The sequence below is a fragment of the Pygocentrus nattereri genome, chromosome 7, assembly GCF_015220715.1.
Source record: "Pygocentrus nattereri isolate fPygNat1 chromosome 7, fPygNat1.pri, whole genome shotgun sequence".
Lineage (NCBI taxonomy): Eukaryota > Metazoa > Chordata > Actinopteri > Characiformes > Serrasalmidae > Pygocentrus > Pygocentrus nattereri.
The window spans coordinates 18075498-18090640 of NC_051217.1; the positions used below are offsets into that span (position 1 = coordinate 18075498).

The 15143-nt window shown below is 38.9% G+C and overlaps 1 protein-coding gene across 2 annotated transcripts; it reads right to left on the minus strand.

The window, feature by feature from the left end:
* Positions 1 to 1199: 1199 nt before the first annotated feature.
* On the minus strand, positions 1200 to 11907 carry yif1b (Yip1 interacting factor homolog B (S. cerevisiae)). 2 transcript variants are annotated; one of them, XM_017700332.1, is made up of 8 exons: positions 11739 to 11907; positions 8830 to 9047; positions 8211 to 8315; positions 6036 to 6114; positions 5709 to 5766; positions 4997 to 5152; positions 3189 to 3282; positions 1200 to 1953 (listed from the first exon to the last, which is right to left on the minus strand). In XM_017700332.1, the coding sequence occupies exons 1-8, from the start codon at positions 11779 to 11781 to the stop codon at positions 1798 to 1800; spliced, it is 909 nt and encodes a 302-aa protein (XP_017555821.1). In that variant the 5' UTR covers positions 11782 to 11907; the 3' UTR covers positions 1200 to 1797. The 2 variants fall into 2 exon arrangements, with proteins under 2 accessions (XP_017555821.1, XP_017555907.1); XM_017700418.2 differs by having other exon boundaries at positions 1798 to 1953; positions 11748 to 11907.
* Between the last annotated feature and the right edge of the window lie 3236 nt (positions 11908 to 15143).

Below are 15143 nucleotides of genomic sequence, written 5' to 3' on the forward strand. Positions count from 1 at the left end.
CACATGTGGATAGCAGCCGTCTCTGTCTCACCAGAACTGGAGCTAGGCCAGGGGTGTGTTTAGGGTGTGGCTATTGGGCTATAGCCATGGATCTCCTTTTCCACAGTTTAATATACCTTCATTCATTATGGTAAACTACTGTAGGATTTTCAGACACTGTTTACAAAGTTATACAGATAGTATTAGTCAGCCTTCACCATAGTTCATTACAATACAAAGTGTTACCATGTTCAAAAACATGAAAGTGGAAATATCTTCCCCTTTTTATATCACATTGGGTATTTTAACAACATACAGAGGGCCAAACTGGAAATGTCCCATTTTCATTTCAGAAATCTGGTCACCTTAACCGAGGTACTGCCTGAAGAAGTGAGTCTTCAGACCACTAACTGAGTGACTGGGGGAGAAGTTTGTTCCATCAGATGCGTAGTTCTGGACACACACGCACATACACTGACCGGCTACTTTAATTAAGTACACCTCCTTGGTTCTACACTCTTTGTCCATTTAGTCATCTTCACTTACTATACAGCTGCTTTTTGTAGTTCTACAATTACAGGCTGCAGTCCCTCGGTTTCTCTGCATAATTTGTTAGGCCCCTTTTTCCACGTTCTTCAACAGTCAGGAACCCCTTTAGGACCACCACAGAGCAGATATTATTTGGGTGGTGGATCATTCTCAGCAGTGCAGTGACACTGACATGATGGTGGTATATTATTGTGTGTTGCACTGGTAGTAGATCAGACATAGCAGTGCTGTGTTCACCCAATTTTTGAATGCCCTCAAAAGCTCTTTGAGCTCATATTCCTTATTTCATTTGACCAATATGTTGTGCTAGACGACTATAATAACTTTGTTGACTTTGTTTATGGACTTCACTGTAGCTTTTGGTATTTTACATCAGTGACAATCTGTATCCTGGTTTATACAGTAGTTGGTCTCGGCCGAGACCAGAGATTAAATTTGCTGAGACGAATGACCAGCAAAGTGCAAGAACAAACACTATTCAGTACAAGTCAAAAATGTCTTGAGACTAAAGTTCCACAGCACTATAGGCTGGAGGATGTGAGAGCGAGGAATCAAGGCGAAGCATCAATTAGAGTTAGAAAATCTAGACAGAGACCTACAGGAAAGCAAAATGCATACCTTTATGTTTTAAACAGCTATGTCACAATTCTTCACTTTAAGCAAAACAGGAATGGACACTGTTTTTACACTTTAATTGCAAAAGCGCAGTCATGAATTGTTCTTCATTCTATAAAGCATTTGTCAGAGTGGTTACAAAACAGAAGCACTGTACTTATTTAAAATCAGTTGCAGAGAAATGTACATGTATACACACACACACACACACAATCCAGAAACAAAGATATGGCTGGCATTTTGTGTCAAACATAAAAAGGACTCCACGTTAAACCGTACAGACTGGCTCAAATAAAGCTTCAGAGATATTACAGACTCGTCCAAGTCACACTTTATACATTATTACACATGTTCACATAGCTTTAAAATAGAAATCAAACAAACGCACTGTACATTATACAAAAACACAAAAAAAAGCCAACAGTCGCTCCTAGAAATGTACATAAAAAGTAAACAAGGCTCGCCATACAAAAGACAACTTGACAATGACACTTACTGTTGTGCTGTGAGACTTTGCAATGCTTGTCCATTTGTTTTCTTTATTTTTTTTTAATTGCATCTGTGCAAAAATGGGCTCTCTTCTCTCTTTCAAGTAGGACGGAGAGTGTCTGAGTTGTCACTGTAGTGGTAGCTTCAAGATGGGTACTCCACCTCTTATCTAACCAGGTGGAAGGTTAGCCAGTACATGAACACAGGCTGAGCAGCAGCGATGGCCATTGTCAGGTACATGCGCAGCTGATTCTTCGCTCCTCGGACCAGAACCCCCTCTGCAGCTGCCTCGGACAGAATCTTTAACCTCAGTGTTCGGATCTACAGCGGACAGAGACAAATGACAGGATTCAGAGGGCTGTCATGATTACTCGCTTTAAAAAGAAATCACTGATTTAAATTTACCTTATCATCATTGGTAGGTGACTGAGAAAGTACAGTTTAAAAGAGCTTGATGGACACTTATTTACATGCTTTTTTATAAAGATGGCACTACACTACGCGTTCTGTTCTGAAATTGAAACCTTAAGTATCGTACTGATATTAATTAGATATTTCTTCATTAAAAACTACTAATTTTTTAAATGAAATTAAAAAATTTTAATTGAAGCACTTAAGACAATCTAGTAGACCATTATCTGAAACTACTCAAACATACAACACCACCAAAAGAACCACACGTCTAAATCACATCACTCCACTCAATGGCCTTTATTCATCAAGCTGTGTACAAAGAGGACACATATGACTGGCCTGAATGATGCACAAACTGCTCTGTTGTAGGAAGATGAAACAAGCAGTGATATGGATGCAACTGGTGAATCAACGTTAGTGCGTGAAAATTAATTACATATCATTTGCAACAGACATGCTCCAACAAGTTCATTCACATAATTTACTGGTATTCATGCTTGATCACAACAAAACAAAAAAAGAAAAAGGCAGTGATTCAGCCGCTCATTTCATATCATAATAAAAAAGCGCTTTATTAAATTACAACCCATGAGATTTTGACCTACAAGCAGTTCCTTTATCACATATACAAGAACCAAAAGCAAAGATCAGACAACCGCCTGTGAAACTCCTGCACAAAAAGCAAAAAAAAAAAAACCCAACCGAAAACACATGGAATGGGCTGCTTCTCTAAATGTATCCATTTTGTTGTTTTCTTTGCACCACCTGTTTAAAGAATCGATATGAAAAAGAACTGAAAAACAGCTGGTACTCTCAGACCACAGCTCTAACACAAGGCTTATCAACTACACATAAGAAACAGAGTTAATGATGAGCTCATATCAGCTCTCAACTACATTCTACTTCCAGAGGTGATGGAGAGACACAGGCTGTGATAATTACAGACAGACCTCAACACTGTACAACTTGGCTACAACATGTATGTGTTGTACTAGACTGACTCAGCAGAACAGCAGAGAAAGCACTAAACTGTGGAAATCTGTGATCCTCCCCTGCTTGTAAATGGTACTAAATAGTGCAAAACTGTCTAAAGGTGTCGAAACCAAAACCACATTAGCAAAGACAAACAGTGAATAACTCACCATAAAGACGAAGATAGACGCACAGCACCAGAGCAGTGTAAGGTAATATCCCATCTTTCCAAAGAGAAGCCCTGCCAGCACTCCTACTATCATCCTATGGGGAAAAAAGATGGAATCACAAATGGACTCACAAAAGCTCAACCTAAATTTATTCTACTACTATATAATGTGAAATGATATAATGCAGCAATTATACTCTAAAAACAAAAACTGATATTTTAAAAGTTTATCCAACTTTAAAACCCTGGAGCATCAGAAAGCAATTACAGTTTTCTGGTAATGATGTGTGATCAGGCAGAGTTGGGAAACTTGTCCTGTCTCTGAAAGAATTATACAGATTTACAGCTTAAATTCCACCTATAGTACTGTGCAAGAGTCAGTCAGAAACCATCTTTCATTCATTTCATTTCCAGTGAAAAAAGCTATTAAGCAGAAAACACTTAACGAAACATTATGAAAAAAAATATTTAAAAAAATATAACAATTATTTAAAAAAATAATAAATTATAAGCCTCAGTAACTAAATATAAATATCAACTTTACCAGTATTTAGTGTGTCCACTCTCTGCCTTCTACCCTACTACAGACCATCAGTTTTTCAATGAAATTTGCAGGATTTTTTTCCACATCTCCAAAGTTCAATCCTAGAAGCTGGTGTAACAATTTGCTTCTCACAATCCAAGTAATCCAAAACCACATTCACTGATGTTGAAGTTTGGTGTGGTCAGTCCATTATTCTGAGAACACCAGCTGCTTTTTTTTTTCTTGAATTTTTTTTGTTCCATTTCTTTTTCTTAGTGAGGCTTCGTGACAGCACATCCTTTCAGATCCCTAGCACGGAGTTGTCTTCTCACAATGGAAGGACGGGCAGAAACACCTGTGGATTTTTTCAGATCTGAAGCAGCTTGATTTTCTCCTCTCTCTCAAAGATGAAAGCTTTAAGTGCCGTTTATTTGATGGGGCAGTTTTGGTGGTTTACCTAGTCTTGGCCCATTTTCTATGTATATTAATTTAAAAAAAGAGCTTCAGTTTTGGACTCTAGTTCTATTTTCCTTTGACTTTCAACTCCCTTATGCAAGTAGATTGTCTAGTATATAATCTCCTCAGAAATACCATTTGAAAAAAAATTTAAATAACCTAAGGACTGTTGACTTTGGAATGAAATACATGAAGGTCTCTTCATGGTCTCTGACTCTTGCAAAGTATTACACCTTAGTTTACCACTGGAATTCAGCAGCAGGCCATTATCAGTTATAATCAAAGTTTTTCAGTGGTTTTCAGTCCTTTTAGAATAAAAATGGTCTATTAATCCTGTCTCAGTGAATATGGCAAAGATTTTCGTACAAGTCTGCAGAACTCAGTCCAGCTAAAACTGAATGTTTCTTTTGTATATAAGCGTAAAACGCATGAATAAATTACATTTCAGGTAGATAGTATAGAAATCAAGACACCTCCAACTAACTAATGGTATTAATGATTGTAAGAAGTAGGACAAACTACATAAAACAGTTAATCATTTCTGGAGTCCAAAGTAACATTTCAGAACTTTCCCCAAGCTGTATTGGCTCCTTTTAAGACAGTTAACATAATGGAAGTGTTGAGCTGTAGCCTTGAGCTTCACACTACAAGCCATGTCAGCATTTTAAATGCACAGCCCAGAACTGATTCAAGTCTCCACAAATCAGAGACAGAGAAATCAGAGGAAATTATCCTTCAAGCTGTTCTTATTTAGGATTGGTGGCTGTGTCAGCTTTCACTTTACTGCAATGTCAGCAATATTGGAAGTAGCTCATCATTCTCAACCTTACCCAACATATTTATATCCAGAAAAGGCCACCAAGTCAATGGTGGTGAGGTCTGTGTTTACTGTGACCAGGTAAAGACTTAGAAGAACAGCAAGCACTTCGATAATGAGCCACACCAGGGCTGAACTAGCCTGCATGCCTAAGATCTCTGGAGAAAACCTGAAAAAAGAAACAGACAGACAGATTAAATAATATAGCAATTCATGTGACAAACAGGCAAGAAAATCACAGGTATGTTGATGACAAGCTACATTATTCCACCTTATAATGCTCAGAAACATTTGATATAACAGAAACACTATCAACAACAACAATAATAATAAATGACACACTATATAGATAACAGATACATGGTAATAGGTACTGCAGTCCAAACTAACCTATTTTTAAAGCATGTGAAACTACAGCACAAAACCACTCAAAGCATGAAACCAGAACACAGAACCCATGTATTCAGAAATAGCAGTCACGTCATCAGCTATTTATAAGCACAGGCAACTCATGCCAAGTACACTGACTGGAGACCAAGATGATCCTTAAGGGATTTTGTGTTGCAGCAGTTTTTAAATTAAAAACAAACCCTTTTGCACGATTTGTGTAAAAGGACTTTAGAATCAGAACAGTAGCTCTAAACTACAGCAGCGTTTTAAAATAGAGTGGCCGGGCACTGAACAGTGCACAAGAGTGCCAAGAGAGGGCATAACACCCATCTTACCGGTTCTGTGTCCCTAAGGCCAATCCTGCCACCAGGATGTAAGTGATAAAAGCCATAGCTGGAAATACACAAACAGGGCAAACTGTTATTCAGCGGAATGGGGCATACAGGCCATGTATACAAGACACATCATCAGTTAAGGACAGACTGTATTAGACATGCTGATAAAACTATCCACAGTAACACATGTATAATACTATAAAAAGTACAGCAACAACGAGGAGAAAAATAAAAAAAAAACACTTATGTTTTGAACATGAACATTATAATTCTAGTTTACACACATAATACACACACACACAAATAAATAAATAAATAAAGGTTTACCAGGAATGTACAGGTCCGGAGCATTGACATCAAAGCGTGGAGCTACTGGAGTGTCCTGCTGGTAACTCACCTCCCAGTTCTGTGACATAGCAGAGAAAAGCAAAAATGTTTGTTATTTGTACAGACCATCACACACTACTGTTCAAAAGATAACAGTTAAATGTATAAAACATATTCAGTATGTTAGTTCTATGTAATTCCAAAGCTTTCAGATAATAGTAGGAAGCTGTAAAATATTATTTGTGTTTGTATGCATGTTCAGATGTGTCCTGAATGAGCTGTAGATGATTCTAAAGTGACTGAGAAAGTTGCACATTTAATATACAGAATTCTACATTCTACAGAGATCAAATCTTGGGTTATATGACAAATGTATAACAGCACTATATAATTTATGGCATGTGATCACCCACAAAAAAAAACCACAAACATAAAACTGTAAAAGTTACAGTATAAAATAATTTTAACAAGTGATTCCAGACTGTAGGTATCTAATATGATGACGGCACACAGAGGGCAAACTTAAATATGGCATTTTACTGCAAATTTTAGTGCACTATTTCAATTTATTCGAGTTGAACATATCAGAAAAAAATGAAACATACAATTTGAAATGTGCCATTCCTTTTGCACGGGTCATTTGTTTTCCCCCATATGTCAAATACAGCAAATAAATGTGTTCTCTATAGAACATGTGTTAAGTTCTCACTTAGAAAATCAACAGAATGTCATTTTACCAGGGGTGCCCAAACTTTTGCACTGGTAAAGAACACTGATCAGACAGTACAAGATGAAAAACAACTAAAACATTTACAGAAATTGGACAAGCAACTTTATTCATTTACTTACTTTTCCCCATTACACATCCTTAAATCATTTAAGATTCAGATACAGAACTTTTTAGAGCATCAGGAAATTTAAAGATAGCGGTGCATTTTTTGCAAAAAAAATGTAAGAAACGCAGAATCCGTAAACAGAAACAGCAGATTTTTGCTACAAACATGCAACTGCCTGATTTTTGCAAGTAAGAGCACTTACGCAGTATTTAAATGCTGCTGCCAAACTTAAATGAAAATACTGCAGCATAGTTATGTATGACTCATTGTACTAAACAGCCAGTTTCCTATTATAATGTCATTTTGAAAAGTTAAAAAAATTTAAATGCTAGTTTGGCCCATTAAAGGACAAATAAATGTTATTAATATTGCCACCTTGCGTAACAGAAAGTTTAATAGAAGTGTGCTTGTATGCTTCAAAAGGCTAATAAAGACCAACCAATCTGACTGTAAAGAAAACAATCAGCCATAAAAAATAACGATTGGTACACCCTTAAGGAAATATTAAATAAAAAATAAAAAAAAGCTCATTAACTTCAGTCAACATGGAATTATCCACTAAGTAAGCAAATATGCAGCAATAGACACTCAGCCAATGTGCACAGGGATGGAGTGAGTACAGTGTATGACAAGTCTTAAAGGGAAATTTCACTGATTATTAAAAATGTCTTACATACTTAAATGACTATAATGTAAACAAAGTCATTCAGAGTGGTTTGGAGTGAAATGCTCTGTTCTAGAGAAACTTACTGACTCAGAATCGTTCACAGCAGTGGTGATGGGAACCAGACGTCTGAAGAATTGAATGTTATAAAGTTAACATGAAATGGTTATGAACATATTGCCTGATATGGCTGAAACTGTGTTTTTATAGCATTTTTGTGATATGATTTTGGCCTAAAACATGTACAGGTTTTATATTCATTCCTAGTGGAAACTCACCCTGACTTACCACTATTCTCCCATCAGCAACAATACATATAAAGGCTAAAAACACACGTGTAGGTTCACAGGTGGTTCTGGATAGTAAATAAAACAAACATATTTGCACTGTAGATATCACAACCCCTGGTTCCTATCACCACCACTGTACAGAAATCTAACCTACGGCAGGTTTTTCTACAATGAACCACTTCACACAAATCACTCTGAATTACTTTGTTTACATGTCAACTGAAATGTGGAGACTTTTGAAGAACTGGTGGAATTCTCCTTTAAGGACTTCCCATGCACGACAGCATCCACCTTTCAAGCAGCAGGTGAGGGCCCCTTGAACAGGACTTTGAATTCCAGGCTGTTACACCACAGCACAATGATAAGAACAGCAGATCAGCCTTACCTCGTGCATATAAGGGAATACAAGCAGTCCAAGCTTCTTGCCAACATAAACCGTGTCCACAGCAAAATAATACTTCAGTTTGGAGATGGGGATAAAGCGGTCAAGCTGTGAAATCAAAAAGAGGTTTAGTACAAACAAAAAAAACTCTGATGATCCAGTCGGTCATGTGTCCTCTTTCACTACAATTGTAACACACATTAAGAAATTGTGTGCTGGTCAGCATGCCATGTGACGAGTCTAAAGCAAATATCCATATAAAACTTGCCTCTAGCATAAGCAAAGCGCAAGAAAAGCTTCTTTGATCGAGGCATGAAATTCACTGTAATTGAGTGTATTTTAATGACATGCAGTCTTGTGCCTCTTAAAGAAACACAATCTACTCTATCTGCTGCATCTGTAGCATACAGTCGATCACCATGAACAATAATTTCCATGTTTTTAGAAAAGGGCAGACTCCAAACTCACTTATAATAGAAGCCATTACGCAGGTGTTAATTTATTGTCCGTTACACATGACCAAAAACTACAGAAGGGGCAGACTGAGATTATGTTGAAAACCACAGATTTGACATTCCTGTCCTTCAGATACAGCAAATTCTTTTGCTATAAAGCCACTTACATTCTTGTCCATCATTTCTTTGCCCTGACTGGCAAGACTACTCCCATAAGCCATTGCGAGGTTGGACACTGGGTCTGAAAGGAGGCTCTGTCCTGCATAGACCATTGGTCCTTTATCCACACCACTGTGTCCAGCATTGTGCCCAGCACTGGTGTCATCAAAAAGCTGACTGGGTTCACCAGAGTCAACGGCAGAACCCCTCATCCTGACCTTCGGTTCTGCAAAAGAAGTGAACACGTCAAAAACTATTAATCCCACCTGCATGAAGACAGCCACAGTTTTCCTTTGAGTGTGCAAAGATCAGTCCAGCTAAGACTAAGGCCCAATCCCATTTCACCCATCGCCCCTACAACATAGCCCTTCGTTTTGCGTGTTCATGTCTAGGGTTAGGGTGTCCCAGTTTTTGAGATAAAGGGGTAGGGCGAAGTGTTCGGGCTACATGGCCTACGCGGTTTTTCAGAGGCATACACCAAACAAAGTGTTATGAGGGAAAAAAGGAAAACCAGCAAGATGGCTGCACAAGCGATCAAAAACAAAACCACAAATGTGAGAATTTTCTCTGTTAAAAATTACAATAACCACTGTATTATCTTAGTTTAATGTCATGTCAAGGTATTATGATCGTTTTCTTCATAACAAGCATTAAAAAAAACGCCAATAGCATACTAATGTCTCGATAGCTAGCTGGCTAACTTTCCCGTTCCACCTTAAATAGTCCAACAGTACTGATGCCTGAAGCGCCAGAATGTAACTGCTGCACCTTTTAAGCTGGAATGGGAAAATTCAAACAAGAAGCAAGTGAATATCTGACTTCAGCTTCATGTCACTAATGATTTAGGGGTGCGAGATAAATAATTGTCTTATACCCCCTCTTTGAAAGTATATGATGCCCTAAATGTAACTAAAGCCCAGCAGCGAGGAGGTGAACTTTCTCCTTCTCTGCTATCACTGAAGACTGGCCGGGTCGCCTACAGAGCACCGCTAGTAACTCTGTTTTTTTGTTTGTTTGTTTTGTTTTTAGGGCTGTTCTATTATGTAGAGCAAGATTTCAACCACTACCCCTTGTAAATTGGTTCCAAGGAGTTAGGGTGACACTTGAAAACAAGGGGCAAGAGTATAAAGAAGAAAGGGGATTGGGCTTGAATGTTTATTTCCAATAATATCTACCAGAAACTTAATTTTTTCGTGTGTTTTAAGCTTGTGACTGTACAAAATAAAGACACCTAGCTAACAATAGTAGTTGACGTAAGAAGTGGGACGAGCTACACAGTAAATAGTTTCTGGAGTCCAAAGTAATATTACAGAAGCGACATCCAAATTGTTCAATGAAACATCCTATCTGCTTTTCTTGATTTTACCTGATTTGTAGCCCAGTCTCACTAACATATGGGCAGAACTGATGAGCATGTGGATCTACATGACTACCAGATCAGGTAAAATAAAGGAAACCCGACAGGAAGACAGGTTTTGTTAAACAATTCAAATGCAAACTGAATAAAAGGCACTTTAGATCAATACACTATGCCCTAAAGCTTGTAGGCACATTTGCTCTGAAATCAAGGGTTTTTAAGAGTCTTTCTCCTTTCCCCTGCACGAACAGCCTCTACTCTACTGCAAGGCCTTACACTAGAGATTTTGATTGCAAACAAGGTGTTAATGAAGTCAGGTACTGATGTTAGGTGATTAGCTCTGATTCACAGCTCATTACAAAGGTAGTGGATGGAGTATCACTGCCTCACATCCCAAAGCTGGGGACTTCATACTGTACACCTCTATCCAATACTCAGCATTGGGCATGGTGGTCTTAGGTTCATTTGTAGCTGCTCCAGTACATCTGGTACATCTGGTCAAAGCTTTTCCATGATTTCTTTGAATATTACACAAGCTGTGAGTCACTGTGGAATCAATAAGCCCACCTCATCAAAGCTGAATTCACTAAATAGGTGAGGTGCCTGGATCTTCTGGACACATAGTGTACGTACTGAAATACGGCGCTTAACTGGGGCTGAACCTCAAACGGCTCCCTACACACTTAAGAAAGAAGGTTCTTCCAGAGATCTTTAGTAAAGGCAATGGCTATATTTAGAAACATGAGTTCTACACAGAATTATTTACTGCTTTAATGTTTATTTGCATGGTGAAAAGGTTCTTCAGAATGGTGGAGAATGTGATGGTAACAGTTCTATACAAAACCTTTTTGAAAATTGTTCTATATAGCACCAAAATATAAAGCTTTAACAGTAGAGGAACCCTTTATGGTGCTATATAGAACTGTCCTCAAATACAGAACCACACAGAACACAGATTGATTCTCCATCAATCTGAAGAACCATTTCACCATTCAATAACTATTTAAAGATGAAATGGCTTTACACAAAAGCACTGCCTTTACTAAAAACCTTTAAAGTGTATACATCCTAAACAGTGCACTACGTAGGTCTTACATTAATAGCTCTTGTTCATATACAGTGTATGGTCGCCAAGCTATGTCTTACAGAGAGGCATTTGACATGTAGTTAGTTATCTGCATACAATTTCCTAGTGGAGGTACAGTGCACTATTGGGTGTAGAAGGCCACATTTTACAGCTCACACAGTGCACTATGTAGGGAGCAGGGAGAGGCGAGCCATTTGAGATTCAGCCTGAGCGAGTTTATCGGCACTGGAACAAGAGCTGAAGGACCCAAAGACAGTTATAGTAACTACCGTTTACAGGCCAGTACGATACATATAAGCTCTATGGGTTATTTCACATTACTCCAGTCAGGCTTTTAGTCTGATTAGAGTTCCCTCTGCTCCGTGCGTGCCCGCCGTGCTCCGCCAGCCCGTTAGCAACATGCTAGCAATTCATGAAAGGCAAAACTGAAAGTGTATACAGAAATTCCCAACACAAATAAAAGAATGACGTACGTAACTTACGCTGTCTGAACCCACTCTGATTCGAGTAATCCATCCTCGTAAAATACACAACGCAGTTTCCCTGAAAGTACCCGGGAAACTAAAGGAAACTCGCTTTAATTCGCGCCGTCGTAGTCAGGCGATGCGGTCGCACAGCTACCGGCTCCGATTCCTGCGCTACTCTGAGTGAATCCCGCTTACGCTCGCGTAGGCCGGCAACGTAACCAATCACAGCGCGCACAATGGCAAAAGAGGCGGGCACGGAAGCCACGCGAACCAATCAGAAAGCGACACTGGACACTCCGTTAACGGCGCAGAAGGGCGTCCATCCTGCGCCTCTCTCATGACAGCCTTTCCCTTTTTAACCTCAGCTGGGCCTTGGGGGTTTGTTTTAAATGTATTTTTAAATTTATTTATCCTGTTAGACCGCGGTTCCCAGTTCTTTCCCCTCCACGGCACCGTTCCACGCGTCTGCTCTTTAACCTCGTGGAAGGCTTGCTGATTAGAGTTATTTATTGAATTAGATCATTAATTCCCGTTCTGGCTCATAAATTAATCCTGTAAGGAGGGACGCAGGAAGGTGATTTAGTTTAGATGTTTTTAGCGGTATATGCGTGAAGTAAACGGTGACATAATTTATTTATTTATGTAGATAATTTACATCATCATGACCGTAACTAGTTGTGAGGATACGAGGTCCAGACTTAAGCTTAGTTTAGCTAAAACGTTTTATTTTGTTTTTTTTTTTTCACTTTCCTCCAATCCTGAGATTAAATGTAGAAACAGCGCTATTGGGATAATATAGTCGACTCGGGGCGCAGCCACAGAACCACAGGCCATGCAATCAAATGGGGACAGAATATTTATTATGCCGCATTCCTGGGACGATGAAATCCGATATGTTTTCTACGGTGCCCGGTAGGGGTCACTAACGAGAAAAAAATCTGAAGAGGAAAATCTGTTTCATTTCCGTGACCTCTGATTTTCCCTCAGTTTTAGAAAACTGTGCCCACAGATTAGTCAGCTAACTGCGTAAAGCACACGCTATCTCCCGGTACAGGCCACGTTTAGGACTATTCTGAGAAAACTGGTTTCGATTTCTAAACGAGGGCAGGCAACTGGACGACACAGCCGACACAACCGTAAATATAAGCGAGGATCGTTAACGTGAAATAAAGCAGACATTGTCAACTGTGCTGTACTTTTCATACACTGTTATCAACGGCGTTGATATTTCATGAAATTGCAGTTTAGCTTTACTGCTTACTTGGAGTGTTTTGTGTAAGTGTATCATGTGACTGCACTTGTTTAAAACGAGGCAGAAATGGTGTCGTTTTTTTCCTGTATTATCCCACCAGGCGGCCAGCGACGACTGAACGGAGTCTCAGCCCGGAGAGCACACTGCATGATAAACGGAATAACATTGAACCCTGACTGCAAGAACTACCGGCTATTTATTATAGGAGAAAGGAAATGAAAATGAAAATAATAAAATGTAAATGCAAACCTCTCCTTGCCATTTCTTTTTTTCAAACAACTGCCCAAATATCCTGCCAAAATTGAAAATGAAATGAAATGCCTTCATTTGCAATTTGATTTTTCACATGAGCACGAGCCGTTTGTGACAAAAATAAGAATAAATTGAAAACGCCTATTTGTCATTTTATTTTAGTCATTTTTTCTGGTTTTTCATGGCGAAATCTAAACTGAAAAGCTAACAGACAAAAGAAAACAAACTTCACTTTGGCTGTGGCTTTTCTTCATGAAACACAGAATATGTGTCAAAACTAAAATCAAAATGCAAAATGTACTGTCATTTCTTTTTCATAGCGATCGGCTGCAAATCTGGCAAAATGAAAATGCAAAAAGGATAAATCAACAGCAAAGTGACAGCCTGTGATTCCTTTTCGGCGCTGACGCGCTTTAACTGTCAGAATGAAAGGAAGGAAAATGAAAAAGAACATCAGCGCCACCTGCTGGAGATTCACTTTTCATTTTCCAGTTTTCTATTTCTTTTCCTATCTGACCAACATGCAAATATATATTAATTAACACTAGGCAGGGCTACGGGGTACATTTTAGGACATCCTCGCCATCATTCCATCATTCCAGATAAAAGACAGATCTGGCGAAACTGAACCTCAGACCAAACGCCGTCAGACCAAACGGCCTCAAAGAAAAAAGGTATCAGAGCGAACGGCCTGAGAGAAAAGGTTTCAGACCAAACACAAGCCTGGTCGAGCATCGACTGGTTCGTATGATTTAGAAAACTGTGGTGTATCTGAATATAAATGCCAGTGTAACATTTTCACAGTTTTTTCTGAGGCCGTTTGGTCACCAGATCTGAGACATGACATGCTTTTCCTTGGACGGCTGGGACTGTCCTAAAGAAGAGGTCTATGAGACTCAGTATCCACGTTTACATGCAGCCTGATAATCCATTAATAATCCGACTAATAGCTCAATCAGAATAGAATACGTCCATGTAAACACCTCAATCAGAACAGACTAATCCGATTGAAACCATTCGGAATACAATTTCTATACGATTGAACGAGGTGGGTAAACCTCTAAATAATCCGTTAAATAGAAGAATAATAGCCATGTAAACGCCTGAATCTGATTACATTCCAGTCGGAATGTGTAAGTACATTCTGTGCATTTGCGGCACATCATTGCAAAAGGTTTATACCGTTTAACATGGAGGAGCAGAAACTGGGCTGCAGAGGAGACAAAGTTTATGCTCCGAGCGTTAAAAGACGGCAGTGGGATGGACGTCCAACTTATGTGTCTCAGAACATGACATCTTCCTCTCGCCGCTTCCTTGATAAGTACACGTGAAGGACGTTTTCCTGAGTCTGACATCATTTTAAAGCAATTAAAAACACAAGCACTGCTCACTGCTGCTCATCTCACTCTGACTGGGCCTCATGTGATGTTCACTGTCACAGTAACGTTTACTCTAAGCACTACTTCACGCATGCACATCATTTTGCATTGGACTACCTGTAGTAAGCATGTAAACGAAGATTTTTAAATAGAGTGTGCATATAAACACCTCAGTCTGAATCTGTAATCATATATAATTCAATCAGATTGGCAAAAATCTTGGCATGTAAACACAGCCACTGAGCAGTTACAGGTTTTCAGCTGACCTCAGAACTGCTGTGGTTTGTCCATAGACTGAACTGCCCACTCTGTTTATCTCTGTATGCGACACTACAGCAGTAGCGTAGAGTACCAGAGTGACTTTGACTTCTTGAGCAAGTAAAGCAGCACATATGCTATATGCTAGCATAAAACATCATAAAAATGTAAGAGTTTATGAGCATAATTTTTACATATTAATGTATTTTTTCCATATTAATGTAAAATGCAAAGTCCTTTATTTGTTTCTTGACTTGGAGCACTCACAAC

Coding starts and splice junctions, on each gene's coding strand:
- yif1b (XM_017700332.1), bottom strand. CDS start 11,781: ATGGATTACTCGAATCAGAGTGGGTTCAGACAGCGTAAGTTAC. Junction 8,316..8,829: donor AAGAAATGATGGACAAGAAT/GTAAGTGGCTTT, acceptor TTGATTTCACAG/CTTGACCGCTTTATCCCCAT. Junction 3,283..4,996: donor TCTGGATATAAATATGTTGG/GTAAGGTTGAGA, acceptor TTTTCCCCATAG/GATGATAGTAGGAGTGCTGG.